This window comes from Melospiza georgiana, chromosome 6, assembly GCF_028018845.1.
Source record: "Melospiza georgiana isolate bMelGeo1 chromosome 6, bMelGeo1.pri, whole genome shotgun sequence".
NCBI lineage: Eukaryota > Metazoa > Chordata > Aves > Passeriformes > Passerellidae > Melospiza > Melospiza georgiana.
Genome location: NC_080435.1, coordinates 26,376,467 through 26,397,192, shown reverse-complemented (window position 1 = coordinate 26,397,192; position 20,726 = coordinate 26,376,467). Strand labels below are relative to the sequence as shown.

Sequence of the window (20,726 nt, the reverse complement as noted above, 5' to 3'; positions counted from 1 at the left end):
GAGGGTGAGGGGAGGGGGATGTGGGTGAGAGTGATGATGTGGGGACTGAGCCTGTGCTGGGAGCCAGCGGCCTCTGAGCACTAATCCTGCTCTGCTCTGGGGCTGTGTGCAAATTCTCTTTCTTTTTTTTTTTTTTCCCTCTATGTGTCTGTTCTCATATTCATGAAATAGTGATAATGGCCATTGTCTGCATCAAAGTGGTATCAGAGGCTTAAAGTGCCATTGTAGTTGTGAAACAGCAGAGATGTGTTGACCTTCCTTTGGTCCCACAGTCGATAAATGCTTACCTCAGTGACAAATTAAGGGTTTGCTTTCTTCTTCCTGAGCTACCACAGCTATGAAAAGGGTTTGGACACCATCCTGTAGTACAGCAGACTTGTTAGCTTAATTGCAATCGGGCTGCACAAGTAACAAAGGGCAGGATTCGCCTGACATGCCCTGTAGTACTAATGAAAATGGAAACATTTGAAGAAAAACAGAAGCTTTCAGGTCCTGCCTTAGGATTAACTTGCTCACTGATGTAACATTTTGCAGCCGACTTCTAAAACTGATCCAGATCTGTCAGGTCAGGTTTTGTGCTTGAGCTGATCATTCAGCAGGGAAACTTCACCTGTGTTTTAACTCATTCAGCCTAGAAATTTTTTGAAAGATCAACTGAAGTCTGAATGTTACAGAAAATCGTTTTATAAAGCAAGGCTTCCCAGGGATGAACATAGATTTCCATCTAAATAAAGCTGCCAGCACATGATTCACAAGACCCCAGAGATTTTCCATTTGATAAAGCAGAATTATTGATCTCTGTTAGTACTCTGGAGAGATGAGATGAAAAGGTTTTCATTGTCTGGGCAGGACCAGTCCAAGAGAGCAAAGAGGATAAACACCAGTGTCACACAAACTCCCCAGACTCTGATGAGAGAGACACTTTGCTTTTGCTGTCTTGAAATGTCCTACAGAGGGAAGTGCTGCAGACTAGAGCTGCAAAGAATTTATCTGTGTAGATAGATTTTTACACTGTTATTCAGTGAAGGTGCTCTTTGCTGAATTTCACAGGAAAAGAGTGCTTAACCAGTGGCAGCTCACTACAATTCAGAGCTGGTCCCTCATGGTAAAGTCACATATCCATGGCTAGAGCTGCCCTGTGCTTCTCATGGGGCTGAATCACAAGGGAAGCAAATTATCCCTTTCAAGGCAGAGAGACCCTCCTCAAAACCTTGCAAGTGTTGTGTTAAAGGTCAAATATGCCATAGAAAATGCAGGTTTGTGGATCCAAAAGCCCCACTATTAATGCTTAGAGAAACTGGAAAGTCAGCTCTTTTGCTGGATCTCTTCAGAGCTTGAAGAGAACTCGTTGCTCTTGTGTGAAGGGAGGTCTCGTGGAGTGAAGCTGTGCTGCAGAGGGACTGTGAATACAGAGAGTGGTTTCTCAGCAGGACACGAGCCCAAAGCTTCAGAAAGCATCACCTGATTTGTAGAGCAGACTAAAGCCTTCTAACAAACAGCCCTGTGCAAATATTACATTTTAAGTGGTGTACCCTATTACTCCTCGTTTCTCACAGATATGCCAGGAATTTCCTTTTTAACGAACAATGCCTGTCTTGGTGCAAGCCTGTTTCCATGACTAAAACTATGATGAGAGCATCAGCCTAGTATGGTTCCAGGAATAACCTACACATTCAGCTCTACTCTGCCAAGAACCCTGAGACTGGTTATTGAGATGAATGGTTTTGGTTAATGTGCACCACAAAGTAGGGAAAAAAGATGCCTATATATTTCAGATAGATAATTATCAAGAAATTGTGTATAAAGAATAATAATGTATGGTAGGGGAGCAGAAATATAAGCCTTGAACTTCCTATCCTGAACATATAAATCATTGCAAGTTTTAAAGCACTTGCATGACTCATATGCAGAGGTCATAGACCAAATTTGCTGATGGAGGCAGGATGAAACAAATTTGGCTGCATTTTTATGATATTTTTCCTGCTGCTCTTAGCTTTTTATTTACCCAAAGTAATATAATTTTCCAGAGGAGTGTAACAGATCCAACATATGGAACTGCTATCCAGTTGAGTGCTTAGGTGCAGAACTGAATGGGAACAGTGGTGTGTCAATAAATAGCTTACTGCATGTCAGGCAAAGTAGTCTCTGAGGAACCATCCTGCCAGCTTGGCAGGATTCTGGGAACAGACTCTCCAGTGCAACTGGGCTGGTAATGCAGGCTCTGAATAGGGCCCAGCCTAGAGGAAATCCAGCTCCGGTAACATGAACTCTAAATGGAAGGCAGAGAGAGAGTAACAAGAAAGAGGCACTTGTTAATGTGCAGGTCTATAAATCAAGGGTTTTTTCCTATTGCTCTGGCACAAACTTTGAGCCAATTTAGTGCATCCCTGCAAGTCAGTACTTTTTCCACTTGAGAAATAATGACATAAAAATGAGTAAATTATTTGGTAAACAACTGTGTTGCCTATTGCTGAGTAATATTTTTGTGCAACAAGAGAAATCTGCAGGAGTTATGATTTAGGTCTGACCTGCTTACTGGGTTTATGCTGCTGAGATTCTGTTGACTTTGAGGTTGATTTGTCTTTTCAGGAGCATTGCCGAGGTTTAGGTTTTGATCCAGCATAGCTTAGAAAATGAGAGGAGAACTATTCCTGCATTCAGTTTAAAATGTCAGCACATAGCAAGTCAAGAGGTCTGGCTCCAGGTGAAGGTTTCAGACCTGAATGTGTCTTGATTTAATGGCAGGGAATGAGGCTGGCCTGTTAGGAGAGAGAGGCTGTACTATTGAGTGTTCCAAATGATCCAATTTTGTGTGCATGTATGGTTGTAGTAAAGATTTTATTTATGGTACGAGGCATAAAAAAGTGTGTGTATTTATAGGTATAACATCATTCTCTTTCTCCTGTGTGTTCAGGGGAAAAGGTCATGGGCCTGCCTGTGTTGAGTAACACTTGGACCTTGCAAGGTACATTGCAAATAACAGTAAGATTCTGGGAGAGCTGGAGTTTCTCAGGTTCTTGTCAATGCATTTTTTGCCATATGTCAGTTATATTATAGGTGAACTGTGTCATATCAGTAGTATTTTATTTTTCAAGAGTCTAATTTTCTTGCATTTGCCACCCAGATCTAGTTGTGATTGACCCTTTTAAATGACTTTTGTCAGCATTCATGTGTTATTTGGGAAGGACACCATTTTAATTTGCATGTCTAAAAACATAACTCTGGGATCTACCTTCTCCCTTTGCATCACACAGCCTGTGCTGGAATTCTTCTCTTTTGGATTTTAGCCCTGGTGGGTGGAGAGGAGAGGTTAAATGTCACCCATACCCTCAGTGCCACCCCTGAGCCCCAGTGCCAGGCTCATGGCATCCTTTGGAGGGCAGGGGAAGGCACAAGGGCAGTGTGGAGACGCCTCTGTCCTCTCTGCACTTACACCAATAGATGTTGGCACTGCCAAGGATCTCACCTGTAATTTCTTGGTAAATGAGCACTTTATGTGACTCCCAGTTTATGTGACTCCTGTTTCTGCTTATGTATAACATGCAAAGTCTGTCATCTTTTCTTCCATTTACATGATTCCTGGCATTTTAAATTCAGGTAGATTAGATTTAGACTTTTTGTAATGAATCTGCATCATTTTGTGTTCTGCTTGCTCCTGAAATAGCCTGGGGGAACCTGATAGACACAATTTATGTGTATCATTTAGAGGCATAAGAAAGCATCTGATTGATTTAGTCTTTCTTTTGTTAGCTCTTTCCTATCATTCTAATCATCATTTTACTGTAGCATTGCACTATTGAGGAAGGTATGGGTTTTCAAAGGCAGAATGCTTCCATATTTAGAAGTGGTGATGCTTAAAAGAAAATGGCTTGGATTGGAAGTCTTTACAGCAGATTCTCTGCTAGTTCTGGTGTAGCTCATATTGTAGTGTGCAAGGTAGAAAGATACCTGGCATTTATTTCAGCACCAGTAACTTTAATTAATCCATTTTTGTATTGTTTCCTGAGTCAGCAGAAGATGCAGTGGGGAGGATGCTCCTGTGCAGCACTGAGCTCTGCTGTTGGTGTGAAGGCAGAGCTGGGTGCTGCTGCTGCTGCAGGGCATTTCCCGTGGCAGAGGGGAAAAGGGACTGGTGGGATCTGATGTTTGTTTCTGTGCTGCTGGGATGCTTGGAGTCTTCCACGTGACTTTTAGTCACTTTTACACAGAGCAGGGCAAAGGAGACAGGAACATTAAGGACCTGACCCTGTAATTTTCCAATTTCCAATTTCCAGTGTAAACAGTAAGGCAAATTCTCTTCTGCTATCAGTCAGTGCTCTTCTGTTGGCTTTAGTAAGGCTGTGCCCATTTGCAGTAGCTGAGAATTAAGCAGTTGCTCTCCTCCCAGCCTTTCTGATGACTTAATATCACTTTTGAAGCATAAAAGTCCTGTTTCAGGTCTGGGTTGTTGGTTTTTGTGTTTAAATGGAAGGCTTGTCAGTTCTCATGTGACCAGCACTCTGAAGACGATCCATGAGTGAGGTTAGGTGAAACTGTGGGGTTTTTTCCTTACTACTATCTGGATTTTCTCAGAACCTAGATAATTTTATCCCATTTGCATCAAACATGCAGGTAACTTTAGAATCCTGCATCTGTATTGTTTCTAGGGAAGCAAAATAAAATTACAAATGACAGTAATTGACATTACATGCTTTAATTGAATTTCCTCCTCTGTGAACCAAAACCTTTTAACCAAGTATTGCAGTGCTATTTCTGTATTTATTTGTTACATGGGTTAATGTGCTATGTGGCAGATCCAGTATTTATCCATTTTCACAAATTAAGCTATCAGTGTCATGTTGCCTTTGAATTGTTTCCTGTATTGATGGCCAAAACGGCTTGAATAAGACTTTAGTCCTGCCTGGTATATTTCTGTTTTACAAAGCTGAAAATTGCAGGGTTGAGAATGAGCCCTCAGGAACAGTTGGGGAAACTCTAGGCCCAAAGCATCTTCCCAATGTGCTGGGTTTCTCCCTGCAGTGACCTCTGCTAAGGGGAAGGAGAAGTGCACAGGCTTTTTGAAAGGTGTTGTTATATTGCAGGAATTAGAAATCGAGCCCTGCTTGAGTTTACATTTGTGGCAAGTGAAAATTAATTATAGAAAGGAGGAAATTCCTCTACTGGGTCCCCAAGCTGTGTACTTCAGACCTGCTGAAGTTTTCCACTTCTTGCCATGTCATACCCTCTGAGGAAAGAGCTCTGCTTTAGCTAATTTGCAGCCTTCTTACCCTGCTGTAACCTCACCTACTACCTGGGCATGATACTTTGTCTGCTTCTGTAGGTATAAAAACTCAGCATAAAAGAAACAAATTTCATTTACTATTTTTTGTAAAATAACTGCTTTTGTGCATGCAAAAAATACTACTTTATGAACAGATGTAAATAAGCACTTATAAAATAAGTGATTGAATTGATGATGCAGGTAACTATGACTTTGGATTTAATATATAATAACTTTCAGCATCCTTCTTGACATTTCAAGTGAAGCATGTTTTCCTTTAGCTGTACTTGTGTCCCAAACAGGATTGCCATAATAAAGTATGTGGGACACTTGTGATTCTTTTCAGAAATTAAGAAAAGGAAAGCCTGGTAAAGAGCTGCCAGCTCAGTGTTGTGTGTAGTTGAATGCTGTTATTCAGCAGCCCAGCAATGCAGGTTTTCAGTGCCAGAAGGCAGTGGGACTCCAGGAGGCAGAATGGGGAGCCCCTTTGCTGCTTGTGAGTGTAGCATGAAATAGAAATGCTGGAAGGGAAAGCTGCTTTTAGGAGCGACCCAAAGGCTGCAGACCTGTGTGTATCAGAGACTCCTTAGAACTGGCAGAGAATGTGATGTCAGAACACTGACAAGAGCTCTGAGACTTCTGCAAGGAGTCACATCTGTTATGAAACCTGGGGAGGGATGCTGTGTAGCTGAGCTGAATAATCCTGAACAGTTAATACCACTCCATTCTCCATAGTTGTCTTTTGGCACAGGTATTTTAAATGGAGTTCCATTGGAAATTAGAAAGGTAACTACTTTCCATGACTTCGAAATGAGCCAGGGATGTGTCACTTCCCTCCTCCTGCTCCAAGTTGAAACAAGCACTTTGACATTTTATAGCTTCTGTAAGGTTTTAGTCTGTAGAAAACTTCATAGGAATTTGATTTTTAGCCCAAGTAAGTAATTGCTTTAGATTATATTTTCATTACTGTTCCCCTTTGGAAGAGCCCATAGACCATAAAACTAGTTTATTTCTTACCAGTAGTTTATTATTTTTTGATGGCTCATACCTCTCCTTTCCTGTGCTTTTTAGCTTTTTATATGCTTTTGCCTGTTTCAGGGCTTAGTCCTTGTTCCGTGTGTGTTGCTAATTATTTCAGTAGGGAAGTATTTGTGGAGAAAAGAATACTGTGATCAGGATCTGAATTTGGTAATATTTGGTAATATAATACGTGCATCTTAATTCAGACAACAGGATTCAAGTAACTCCTATTGATCAGACTTTGTTTCACAACAACAAAAATGAAAACTAAAACGAAAAAATAAAACCAAACAAAAAAAAAAAAAAAGAGAAAGAGAAAGAAATTTCCCATCACATGTTGCAGTGTGTATGCACATATTTTTCCTATGCTTTGAGGGGAGCTGTGACTTTATTCAGTTACAAGGGGAAAAGGTACAAGTTACCCAGAACAGAAACGGACTGGGATTGCTAAAAACGTGCGTTTTGCACTTGCCCTTTGAGCACTTTGTTTAGTTGTATGACTGATAACAAAAGCACACAATCAAAACTGCATCCCAGCCTTCACAACACAGCTCACCAAGCTGCAAAAAGCAGATTTAGTTTCTTTTGCAGATGGTCTATGAGTCTCATGTGGCATCATATTAAATTATATAGGCAGTCAGTCGCTTGTTCTGAAGCGATGCTCTGAGCCAGGAGTTGAGATGTGCTTGGACCATTCTGGTGCAAAACAGCTCCAAAGCTGAACCAGCTCCTCTGAAAGCAGCAGCACAGGGCCCTGCCAGAGCTTCCAGCACCTCCAGGACTGCAGTTCCCCCTGGGATGCACTATGAGGGTGGCCCAGCGACCCTACGATGGGCTGTGGAGCATTTTGCCCTAAAGGTAGGAGCCCAGACCCACTCATCTGGTTGTTTTGCTTTTCTGCTTATTGCTTTCTGACCCTGTGTTTTTACAATTTCTACAATTTTTGCAATTTTTATTTTTGGTTTGCAATATTTTGAAGATAAGAATGAGAGTTTATTTCCTTCTTACTCCTGTCAGACTTTGTTTTTCCTGGGTAAAAGAAGAAGAAGAAGATACAGCAGTCTGTTAATGTTTAATATTATTTCGTGGAAGTATTTCTGCAATATGAAATAGAATTAGCTGTTTCACCCTGTGATGTTTCATAAGATTATGTGTTCCAGTTAGCTTCAGTTTAGTACAAATGCAGTCTTGGGATAACACTGGTTCCAGTGTGAAAATAGTGATTTTTATCAGCTGAATTTCCATTCAGGGCAAGTTTTCATTTGTAGTCAAAAGCATGTTTGGGATAGCAATTTTCAAATGGACTATGTGTTATGCAGTCAGTAAGTTTTAATATTCATGCTTATTAAAATGAAAACCTCATGGTACTATGCACTTTCTAAGAGGAGCAGTAACACAAACTCACAACATCAAAGCAGAAGGCTGCAGATTATTTTGGGGAAACTCCAAATGTGTTAGTGCCATGGAGTAAAATCCATTTGAGGTTATCTACATCGATGATTAAGCTGCAGGTTTAGGTATGCCCACCTGCAAAGTGGGACAGGAAATACAGCCACAGGCACTGTTGCTGTGATTGTTCCTCATGATGAAATTGGTACATTGGCAATGACAGCAACCCAGGAAATGCATTTAATAGGTAGGAGTTCACCCAGGGATGCTTCCCTTGTCTGACAGCTCTTGACAGGTGCTAGCAAGGGCTGCTCTGAAATTCCAGCATGTTGGAGATCTCTTGGAAGAGGCAGTGGCAGTGCAGGTGCAGGTCAGAGCTTTGCCCTTACCATGCTGTCTTCACAGAAACACCAAAATCAGATAGAACAGTTCAGTCAGGTGTTTGTTTTAGACCGGGCATTTGGAAGCTGGAACAGCTGTTTGATTTTATAAGGAAATAAGCAAAATTAGGAATGCACAGAGGGTACCAGGAAGGGCCCATGAAGAGCAAGCCACAGGGCTGGATGAAAATCATTGCTGCTGGTTTATATGGAAAAAGGGGTGTTTTCTTTGCCATGACAGGGGTTTGGAAAGCAAAAGGTACAGGTATTCCCGTCTGCTCTGTCAGGCTAATGTAGCATTACAGATGAGCTTTTAAGGCTGTATTTTAATGCTAGGCTTCCATTTTACAAGTCAATTTTGTCTCCAGAAAGGAAACATGTAGATGAATGCCTTAAACTAGAATTGTGGTTTTTTCTATGCTGCAGAATGAGGATACTGCTGTTTTCCTCTGGTAAATGAATTAATTCTGATTAAGGGATTTGAAAACCTAGGCTGGAAAGTGTTGATTTATTTCCTGTGCAAATTGAGAACAAATTCTGCTTTCCTAAGCCAAACACAATTTCTAGTTTGTGCTACCAAAGTCCTGTCTTGCATCATCATCTTGCACTTTTGTGTAAATGTGTTTGAGGAGGATAGCACAGCCACACTATTGATCACACCACACTGTGATTTATGCCAGATGACCAAAGTCCTCCCTCCAGCCAGGGATTTCCACAGACAGCCCTGATACATCCCTTCTCATCCCTGAGCTATGTATGGCTGGGAAAAGCAGAGGGGCTCCACGCAAATGGTGTGCAGCTTGGCAGTGCACACCCATGTGAGAGAAGGAGGTTTGCCTTTCTCAGGTCAAAGCCTGAAGCTTTTCTGCTCTCAAATTCACATTAACCTCTACGTTGGCCATGAGAGCTCTGAAGGGCAGTTTTGTCTTCAGGATGCTAGAAGATACATTTCTTCCATTTTAAGGTTTCATTTGCAGCCTTTTACCAAATCCATCCCTTTTTCTTTCAGAATGTGGCTGGGTTTCTGTTGATCCAGCCAAAGCCACAGCCTGTTTTTGCCATGTTGAAGGCCTGTCTCTAGATCCCAATTCCCAAATTAGATCCTGATTCTGTCCTTGACTATAAACTCCAATTCCCTGGGACATATTGCAGAGACTTTAAGAAACCATCTGTGTGTTAGGCACAAATATTAAACATAGCATGAAATTGAAAATCTTTAAAGTCAAGAGGAAAAACAGAATTAGATGTTGCAAGTCAGTTCTGCTGCTGAATCTGAGAACCAGGGTTAGATATTCAGGATTGACACAGAAGGTAGCAAAAAGTGGACTGCAAACTACCAGTTATGCAAATAAGTAGTATATCTACATATTTGTATTCATTATTATTTTAATTTCTTCAGGTGACTCTTATCCCATCTTTCTTGTGTTTGCTGCTTCTCCAGCCTTGGTGTCAACCCCAGACTTCATCCTGGTTGATTTTGATAGTAAAGAAAGATCTTGAAGCTCTTGTAAGATACTAATGTGTTTTAGGAGTTTTTTGGGTTTTTTCCTTCTGGCACATAGAAATGCTTGGCCACTTACTAAAAATCTTTTAATCCTTTGCCACAGTCTTTCCTTGAAAATGATGAGTTGCTTATCTCAAAACACAAGTAGTTCTAGTAACTGCAGTTTGAAAATGGGGACAATGTGTGACACATAAACCAGTTTGTAGTCCATGAGAAGGAGCTCAAACTTTCCAGTAAAAGTAGTATTTTTTTTTTTCTTTCGAGAAAAAGCACTCATCTAGATTATTGAGCTGCAGTGGGTCTCTCTTAACTTTTTGTCCTTCAGGAACAAGGCTTATATACACAAGAAGAAAAGAGCAAGAAATTCAGGAAATCCTCAGCTTGCTACTAGTGTGCCCTTACATTCCTGAGAACTATTTTTGGGTTTTCTCTTAGGAATAGCTAGAACTTGTTGAGCTGGGAAAGACTTCTTGGAACAGATCCTTGGTTTTGTCTTCTCTGCATGAGCGCTTCTTGTTGATGTTGGAATAGCTGCTCTTGGTTGGTTGGTGATTCACAAAATGAGGCAAGTCAGCCCTGTAAAATCTGCTTCTACACTCCTCAGTGTTAGAAAAAAATGTTGCAGCAAGCTGGTGAGCATGTAAGAAGAACAGTTGCCCCCACTTGCACCAAAAGGTCTGGCTGCCTCTCTTCTGGGTATTACTACCTGCAGATTTGTTGTAACTTGAGAAATATCAAAATGTCAGTGAGGAGGATACAAATGCTTTCCCTTCCTCTCTGTATGGCCCCAAGTGCTCTGTGTTGTTCTGAGATCCCTCAGTAAATCAGTTCAGAGATCTCTCAGTAAGTTGGAAATCTTAGCTGGCAGAGGATTTGTTTCCATGAAGTACTTTGCTGTCAAAGGATTTGTTTCAATAAAGTATTTTGTATGTAGGGATACCACGTGCAGAGCAGCTAACAACCTGCATGTTTCTGTTGCACAAACACCATACCAAAGTATCTCAAGCTCTTTGGAGTTTGTTTTGGGATCAGATTCCACACAGCACATTTTGATAAGAACTTGGAATGGTCTCAGCATTTCTCATATGCACGATTTGTTCTTCAGTGGGAATGAGAATCAGCATCAATTGAACTCTTGTCTGTATTTATTCCCAAAATTGCCTTTTGGGATTTTTCAGTAGGGTTTTTAACAGTCCTGTTGGATGTTAAAGGGTGACAGGATTTTCAAAATGTCTGCAGATACTGCTTAGGTATTTTAAAAGATGTGTTGAGAGGATGTGTAGAAGGAATGAATGGAATGATTGGCATCTGTGTTAGCTTGGCACTTCACTGCTTATTACCTCTTAGAAACTAGAGGGGAATTCTGAGAAAGAACCTTCATCCCAAATGAAATGAGAAAGCACAGAAGGCTTAGTGAAGCTGGCAAAAGAGAATCACGTGTACTCTTTTGAAAAAGGACTGAGTTTGCTTCCTGATTTGTTGTTTTTTACCTACCCAAACCAGACATCTGTCTGTCTGTCTGTGGAGGCTTTTTTTCCCTGCCAATTCCAAAAAGAGAAAGGAACAGCAAACTAGTCACTGAGGTCCTTGAGCGTGGCTTTGGACTTCAGAGAAAGTTCAAGGCAAAAGGCATTTAATTTGTTTTGCATACATGAAAATCAAATAATAGCATTTCTCCCATCTTTTATTGTGAACAGCATTACTCCTGTTCTTTTTGTGTGCATGCCATGTTTGGTTTAATGGAGAAATGAGAAAAGAAAATAGATTCTTTTTTGGAGACTGAGTACTAATGCAGAAACATTAAAGGCAGGCACATTGTTGTCAGCCAGTTTGCATATTTATTTACTTTTACAAATGGTTGGCTTGGAGTCAGCAGTTAATGGAATGAGAATGATGTTCCTGTACAGATCATTTCCTGAGAAACATTTTCAATTACAAACATATCTCTGCTTTTCTTCCCTCATTTGTTATGTCTTGGAGAATAAATGGAGAGTAGCATTTACAACTTAAGGTTTATGTTCTGAAGACAATTTTAACAATGATCCCCACATAAAAAGGCCCTTTTGTAGTTGCAGACATATGTTTATGATGTTTTGTGCTGTGAATATCAAATTTCTGGTGGACGCTGTGTCACACTCTGCAAACTTGTAAACATCTATAAATCCATTGGATCATTTTAGTACCATGTGTAAAGCAGATTTATTGTCTTTTGTGTGGATTTCTTTTGTTTCAGAGCTAAAGTTGAGCTGCCAGAATCCATGTTTAATGAATTATGTATTACAGAAAATTAGGCAGTACTATTTTAGATTAATATTTTCTTTTCCCTTTGTGGACATATTGGATCCACATGCACAGGTATCAGAAATTAACATTTTGGATAGATGGCCCAGAAAGCAATTATGTAAGTTTTCTTGACTAAATAGTATAATTCTATAGAAGCCTGAACTATGACTTTTTGAAAGTGTTTTTGTTTTCTTTTTTCCTCTCATTCTCTAGCTGTCTTAAGTAATTTTGGTCAGTTCTCTCATTTACCAGTACAAATCCAGAATTACCCCACCAGAATTATATCAGAGGGAACAGGAGCCGTGCTGAGCCAGTGAGCTGGTATAAATCAGCACAAATCCACTGAGGTCTGTGTGGATACAGTCATTTACACTCAAGTCTGCATTATAGGCTATCAAGGCAGTAGAAGAACTAAAGCTGCTGTTGTGCCCGAGTGGTTACAAAAGCAAACCATCGAGGTCGTGGGCATTTACCAGAAACTTGCACCCAATAAAGGGAATGTGAAACCAAAACCCAATTCATCTACATTTGGCTCTGCTATAATTGAGTGTTTGTCATATACAAGAGCAGTAAAGACATTTCGTGCTGAAAATGAGCATTTTTCTAAACTGGCTGTAATTTCTGGCTACCTATCTAAATGTGTGTAGCATAGGCATGTATGTTTGAATGTGGGCATACATGCAAATATCCAGGGTTATTCTGGCAATATGATGTCTGCAGCTAGCCTTCCAAATGGTGCTTGTTCCAGGAAAAAATAGCTTAAGATAGAGACATGACATGTAAAGCTGCTGCCTACTGTAGCAGTTTAAAATATCAGGGAGATTTTGACTTTCTTATAGAAAGCTTAAACTCTTGGAGTCATGTGAATGTCAGCAAATCTCAGCTTCCACAAAAAGAAAAAAAAAACATAAACAAAAAATCAACACCCAAACCAAAACAAAAAAACCCCAACTCAATGTACGTGAAACCTTAAAAATGCTGAGAAGCGTGAATAGAAAACCCTTATGCTACAGAAAATAAGGCATATTGAAGACCTGCAGAAATGTTATGTATGTATATATGTCTGTAGTTGTATATGCATCTATCTAAACCTCCTGGATTTGAAAGATTGAGGTTAGAAGCACTGTGGCATTGTGCTCCTCCAAAATGATGGTTTGGTTCTAGTTAATTGCACAATTTCAGGATTCATCCATTGCTGTCATTGCACTTCAGTAATTTTAATTTTGTAAGTACAGAACCAGTTACATGGGGAAGACATGGCTGCAGCACTCAGAGGTGAGGCTGTTTTACTCTGCATCTTGCTGCATTTGTTTCATGATTCTTCTGATGGATATAAAATACATCTAAACCACAGAGAGTGCACTGGTGATGTGGTATTGCTGAGCTCAGTTAAATAATGAGATGTGTTTCATTCAAATCAGAATGACTCTAAGCCCTGAATACTAAATAGGGCAGCAAAAAGCCTTCAAGCACACAAAATAAATGAGTAAAAAACCCAAATGAAACTGTCTAATAAATACAATGTGGAGCAACAGGCTGCATGTACTGGAGGAATTAAGGCAATTTGAAGCGTATGGGCCGTGCTGCATCTCAGATGTGCAGCTCCAAGGGCAGCTGGATGCACACATCACAGGGCTCTGGCTCAGAGCACACGCCTGTGTTTGATAGCACAGGTTTATGACCTCGTAATCCTAGACCATCTAAAACAGTAAGAATTCCATCCAGCTTAAAATAGCTGCTGTAGTTGCTGTTGATAGAGGCTCGAGGGCTCCCCGGCTCTGGGGCCAAATTTGGTGCTGGCATGATGGGAGGAAGTCTGTTGACAGCTGATAGCAGTGGAGTTGCACTTGATTACATCATAAGAAATTTGGCACGTGGAGCTGAATCAGAAGTCTGAGCAGAAATGTCCATTCCTCATCCAGAGTTAAAACTGGGACTTCCACATTGCCAATCCACAGAAACTTGTCTGGCCCAGATGTAGCTGTTGCTTTTCAGGGTCTTGCTTTGAAAGTGCATTCCCCCAGTTCCATTCAGCATAGTGACTGAAAAAAAAAGGAGGGCTGGATTTTGCTGTCGTGCCCAAAGGGATGAAGTCCCTAATCTTCCCAATGCTGCCAGCACGGTGAGCTGATGACCTGGGCTGGATCTGGGTCACAGCAGAGGGTCTGAGCTCCAATTGCTGGCCCTGTGCAGTGGCCACGCCCTGGGTGCTGTCCTTCACAGGAGCTGCCACAGCTCCCAGTGCCCTGCTCTGGCTCCTGGCAGCAGGTAGAGATGAGCTGCTGCAGGTCCATCCCATCCCCTCCTCCCTTCCTGTAAGGCTTGGAGTGCCCTTACTGATGCTCCAAAGCCACTCCTCAAAGTATTTCAAGAAATTAGATTATGTTGTGTTAATTTCTGCTGCTGCAAAAAATTGCCCCAATGCTGTGTTCTTTCTTTTTATTAAAATACTAAGTTGCTGAAGTGATTTCCATGAAAATTAATTAAAACAAATTAATGAGAAGCAGCTGAAAAATGGACTCCTCTACTGAAACTGTGGTATGCAAACTCTTAACCTCAATCACATATTTGTGGTTGCTCTATAAACACCTAAGTGTATAGCAGTGATTTGTCATGGTATTTTTTTGATGGAAAGTCTTAGAAAGTGAAGCTATACTACATAGTACATTTTCTCTCAGTTTAATACAGCTTGTTATAATGCATGTGCTTACCTGCTCCATTTAGTAGCATTACTAATCTGCAGTTAAATCTCTGCTTTTTAGTAGTGGGAAAGAAATGAAAAAGATGCTGTCAGGTTCAAGGTTTCTGCATCATGTTTTCTGCTTGTGGGGGACAGGAGGGCAGGAGTCCCTTTATTAGGGGGCTAATACTAGCCTGGGGCATGGGTTGTGCCCTGCAGAAAGCAGAGGTGAGGAGGAGCTGTGCTCTCTAAAACCTGGATCCATCTGGGATCTTTGGATCATCTGGAGGTTCTGCAAATGGCTCTGGCAGGTGAGCAAAATGTCTGTGCTTACAGCTGTGTACAGCAAGCAGAGCTTGGCCCCTGCTGGGCAGTAAATAGAACACTTACATTCTAGAACATGCCAGTGTTTTAGTTCCCCTTGTATATTTATTGTTGTCTTATTTGTATTTTATGTTCCCTTTTCACTCAAAGATGTGGCAGGAGTTTATTTGCTTTCTCGTATTTTCTCTGAGAATATGATGGAGGTCATGTTATCAAAGATAGAATGCTGTGCATGCTAGAGGACAGGTATGGCAAAGTTCAGTGGGCCTTGTAAAGAATTCCTTACATAACTTTCCACCTTGAAAGGTCCACTCAGTCTCCTTGCAAAATTGTCAGCAAGCTCTGCCAGAGGCCTGCTCCCGGGAGAGAGGAACCAAAAGCTTTCACTACTGTCCTTCACTTGGAAAATGAGCTGACTGCTTTCTCCAGTGTGTCTCACCCAAGCAGAGCCTCCAGCCCTTTGGGACAGGAGAGCTCAGGGGAGGCAGTTGGCTTGAATAGATTTTATTTACTATGCTCCCCCTTGGGACTGATGTGAAAAAATCCCACGTTTTCTGCCTAGGAGGCTTTGTGTGTAGTCCTCCATGAGCTAAACATTTCAGAGCAGAAGACCTCCACAGGGATGTTTTCTACATGCTGACATTTGCCCATAACCAAAAAAAAAATTGAAAGAGGTTAATGAAACCAAGAAACCAACAGTGATTTTCTCCAAGGAGTGCTAGCAGTTTCAACAATTGCCATTACTTAATGTGCAAGCAGTTCCCGAGATTGTACATGCTAGACCAACTTCATCCTTGCTGTAACTCCTCAGAACTCAGTGGAGTTACATCAGGGATTCATTTGGTCCCTTGCTTTCAGCCATCAGTTTTAGAGGATATACAACAGTCGAGGGAACTGTTATTGTCAGCATGGGTTTATGACTCTTTCGAGCTGCTCAGTATTTGTCTGTTACAGATACATAAGCAGGGTGAGTGTATGGAGTGAAGTTATGGGTTCAGTGTTGAAGGTAGTGGATTTTTCAGAGTTATTTTTGTACCATTAAAAGTAATAAACATTCTGGCAGCCATTATTGCTGTGAGTCTTACATAGATGCTTGAATACAGCTACACAGATCCTTGAAGCATGCACAGAAACATTTCATCTGGCAGACCACAAAACATTTCATGAAACATAGAACATATTTGTAAATTTCTAAGCCCTGTTATCACACCAACTGACTGATGATCAGTGTTCATGTGAATTTAGCTACACTTAATGCACCAAGGAAGTAAAGCTGATTTATGAGGCAGCCATGAGGGCAGAAATAAAACAGAAGATCTTTAGAGTATTTCTCTGTTTTCTTAGAAACCAAATTGTCTCTGTGATTTTCAGAATAAACTGGGGAAAGGATCAGCTGGTAAATCTGAATTGTTGGATGGTGAATCTTGCATCTGCACATCAGTCAGATATTTCAGTACATGTCAGAAGCTGTGGACAGCTGCCTGAATCTTTAGGCCATATGTAGGATTGTTGGATTAAGTTATTTAAGTGTAAACTCTGACTGGAACAGATGAGCTAACAACCACTTCTGGTTGGAAATTGAGTGGTCAAAGCAACATTACTGCCTGGTCATGGCTAAGACAGTGAGCCCCTTTCCTGGATTGGTGAATCAGCTTTGCACTGATTGTTCTCAAAGCAAGGTACAAACTCGTGTGATCCCTGCTCTGGTTCCCTCCCTGCTCCGTGCTGGGAGCTCTTCCACAGCACAGGATGGTGTGTGGCCTTGTTGGGATTCCTTGCCTTCTGCTAGGGAGGCTCTTCCTTTGGGCTCTGAAGGGAGGGTTTTGTCTTTGCAACCTATTAAAGTTTGGGTCACCCAGAGGAATGAACGAAGTTGCTCTGGCCTGTCACAGAACAAGTGACCACTTTACACCACTTCTCTGGGTCTTTCTGGTCTTTTCTTCTCAAGAACATTGATTTTTGCAGAATTCGGGGACTTTGGCTGAGTAAGACCTTGTCTATATTTAGTGACAACATCTCCAAACTGTGGGATCTTGGATTACTTCTCCATTTCTATATCCAAGTTCTTTTTCAACCTGCATTGACTGCACACTAACCTGCAGACTGAACCCATTTTCTGGGGGCTCATCATCCTACACTGTGTCTTGTTGCTGTGATTTCTGCTGAGGAAAGGCCAAGAGCACAGGCCAGAAGCATCCTGCAGCCTGCTCCAGCTGGACAGTGCAGACCCATCAGCATCCTGGGCAGCAGAATGTGCTGAGTGCTGCACCTTCAGGCTGGGATGGCTCCTCAGCCTGGTGACTCCTGCATGGGTGGGTGGGTGCACAGCCACACCAGCTCTTCCCAAGGAGCTAAACTTGAAACATCCCTAGAGCCACGGTGACATACTGAGAGCAATAACCATCTCCCTCAGCTGAAATGATTCATTAGTGTTAAAATGTCAGGACCATTAACATGCAAGCAAGCCTTTTAAAATTTTGAAGACAATGGGCCATGTCCTGGAAAAGATTTGAGGTAATTGTGTTGGTTCCAGCACCATTATCTGTGAAAAATGTACTCATGCAAGTAAAGATTTGTTGGCTGGGCCCCCCATTTTTGTTAGCTTTACTTTATTGCTGTAATTACACCCAGTGGCTTATCTAATAGAGTCATGTTCTTATAAAGAAATTAAGACAATTAATGCTACTTTTAGTGAGAGTGAAATAGTAAGTAAAATTAAATTGAATTTTGACCAAGCTTTTCTTTTTTTATTTCCTAGTGTCTGAATTACAGGAAGAAGGAATAAATGCCATTAACTTACCTCTCAGTCCCATTCCATTTGAACTAGACCCTGAGGACACTATGCTAGGTAATTCACAAAAATTTTACATCTCAACTCGAAAACTTGCTGTAAAATGAAGTGTTGTGCCTGGGATAGTTTCTAATGTTTTTCTTTTAAACCTTCCAGAGGAAAATGAAGTCCGAACAATGGTGGATCCAAATTCAAGAAATGATCCAAAATTGCAAGAACTAATGAAGGTAATGAAAGCATGTAAACCCTGACAGGAAAGTGGAACTATCTTTTAATGCCACCCCTGCCTCTTTCACTTGAGCACTTGAAAGCACTAGTTAGATATTAATTAGTTGGAACCACATGGTGCATACATCCCAGTGAAATGGGGAGGTCATTTGTGGCAGTATCTTTCTCTAGATGTGGCACAGGGAGACTTTAAAATTTCTGTTAAACTCCTGAGGCCAGAGTCTCAGTCCCATCCCATCCCCAATTGAAGATCATGCTGATCTTCCCTTGTCTTTGTGATTCTTGGGGTTAGAACTTCAGCAGGATGCTTCATTAAAATCAACTTCAGCACCTTTAACACAATAAGATGTTAAAATTCTACTGAAAGCAAGGGAAAGATTTCAGTCCAGAAGATACTGCATTAATTAGTGTTTGTCCAGACCTTGTGGTGCATTGGCACAACCACCTCAGGTGAGTCCTTCCTGAGTCTTTCCTGTTTGCTCCTGAAGGTATGTCAGACTGTATTTTGAGCCACTGCAGCTTTGGTATTCTTTCTGCTAAGAAAAATGGCATGTGGTTTAAATTGCAAATGAATAGTGTATAATACTGCCAAATTTGTGTTTCCCACATAGGTATTAATTGACTGGATTAATGATGTGTTGGTAGGAGAGAGGATTATTGTGAAAGACTTGGCTGAAGACCTGTATGATGGACAAGTATTGCAGAAATTATTTGGTAAGAAAAAATACACGTGCACGGTGTTAAAGCACTTTGTCAAGAAGTGGATCTCTTGTTCCTGCCCAGGAGCCTCGGTATCATCTTACATTTATGGCACTAAGTGGTACAAAAATAGCATTGTGTTATGAGCCCCCTGAGCAATGGGCTGTGTGCACAGCCCTCGTGGCTGCAGTGCAATGTGTGGTGCTCTGCAGCTGGTGAGAGCAGCACAAAGCCTACCTGGGGTGCTGCAGAGGGAGGGCTCTTGTCTTGGCAGCACTCTTCACTCCAATTAAATTTATTACGTGCATATGGGCTGCACAAACTTTGCCATGTTACAAGTGGAAAGTAAGTTTGAAGGCAAGGGCAGTCTCAGTGCCATGGTGGATGTTTTTAATCTCTGCTCCTTCCATGCTATAGTTTGTTCATCGCAAGGTTCCTCTGGAAAGTTGGATTTTCTTTCTGGTTTGATGTCTGGCTTTTAACATGGCTGAGGTAATGGTGCCCAGTGGACTGCAATCTGAGCTTCAGCTGAGAAACAGATAGAGACAAGAAACTGCTAATGCAGTGTTGGCATGTGCTTTTTACACTGTTGGCTTGAAAGCCATTTTCTTAGTTATTACAGCTCATAAAGTCTCCAGTAAATTTCTTTCCAGTATCCTACATGAATCTTGAAACATCATGTGAGCACTTCTAATAAAGACTTCACAGACTATTCCCTTCTATGAATGGTTAAACTGTTGAATATATTGTGATGGACTGGATTTGCCCAGACTGAGCAGTTGGATTGTCATGGGCAGATCTCCAGTGTCTTCACCCAAAATTCACAACATGTGTATCAGGTGCAGCCTGACTCTAAATATGCATACACTGATCTAGCATTTATTGATTTCAGAGGAATCTTTTCCATTACCCTTAATTCCTTGTGGATCAGGTCTCTGTTTACTAAATCTTCAGTCTTGTCGTGAGGAGGTGCAAGAAACCTATGCAGATAGCAGCTCTTAGGCTGGATTAGGAGATAGCAGCTCTTAGGCTGGGTTAGGAGATAGCAGCAGCTCTTAGGCTGGATTAGAAGATGGCAGCTCTTAGGCTGGATTAGGAGATGGCAGCTCTTAGGCTGGATTAGGAGATGGCAGCTCTTAGGCTGGATTAGAAGATAGCAGCTCTTAGGCAGGATTAGGAGATAGCAGCAGCTCTTAGGCTGGATTAGGAGATAGCAGCAGCTCTTAGGCAGGATTAGGAGATAGCAGCTCTTAGTCAGAATTAGGAGATAGCAGTTCTTAGGCTGGATTAGGAGATAGCAGCTCTTAGGCTGGGTTAGGAGATAGCAGCAGCTCTTAGGCTGGGTTAGGAGATAGCAGCTCTTAGGCAGGATTAGGAGATAGCTCTTAGGCTGGATTAGAGGATAGCAGCTTTTAGGCAGGGTTAGGAGATAGCAGCAGCTCTTAGGCTGGATTAGGAGATAGCAGCAGCTCTTAGGCAAGATTAGGAGATAGCAGCTCTTAGGCAGGATTAGGAGATAGCAGCAGCTCTTAGGCTGGATTAGGAGATAGCAGCAGCTCTTAGGCAAGATTAGGAGATAGCAGCTCTTAGGCAGGATTAGGAGATAGCAGCAGCTCTTAGGCTGGGTTAGGAGATAGCAGCAGCTCTTAGGCTGGGTTAGGAGATAGCAGCTCTTAGGCAGGATTAGGAGATAGCAGCTCTTAGGCAGGATTAGGAGATAGTAGCTCTTAGGCTGGATTAGAGGATAGCAGCTCTTAGGCAGGATTAGGAGATAGTAGCTCTTAGGCTGGATTAGAGGATAGCAGCTCTTAGGCAGGGTTAGGAGATAGCAGCTCTTAGGCAGGATTAGGAGATAGCAGCTCTTAGGCAGGTGGTTTAGGCTCACTCACTTTGGAAAGATACTCAGTTGGCTTTGATAGGAGCAAGATCAGCTCCTATCAAAAAAGATAAATCTTAACAAAATACTCTTTTGTAGAAGTAGATTAATAAGTGACCAAGCATTTTGTTTCTGGTATTGTCACCAGGGAGCTGCTGTATTTTCTTTGCTTATTCTTTAAGGGTTAACGATAAACCACATATGTATATACATAGCAACTGTACTAATTGTAACAAACCAATTCCTAAAGTATTTTAAAATCTACTGCAAATTTTAAGTGCAGTAAATGGCT

At 41.4% G+C, this 20,726-nt stretch overlaps 1 protein-coding gene across 2 annotated transcripts in view; it reads left to right on the top strand.

The window, feature by feature from the left end:
- The window catches only part of PARVA (parvin alpha), a 63,202-nt gene that overhangs the window by 21,041 nt on the left and 21,435 nt on the right, over positions 1-20,726 (top strand). For both annotated transcript variants that reach the window (XM_058025876.1, XM_058025877.1), the window contains exons 2-4: positions 17,599-17,688; positions 17,788-17,858; positions 18,471-18,573. In XM_058025876.1, coding sequence (XP_057881859.1) covers positions 17,599-17,688; positions 17,788-17,858; positions 18,471-18,573 — 264 coding nt within the window. The remainder of the gene's footprint in view (positions 1-17,598; positions 17,689-17,787; positions 17,859-18,470; positions 18,574-20,726) is intronic.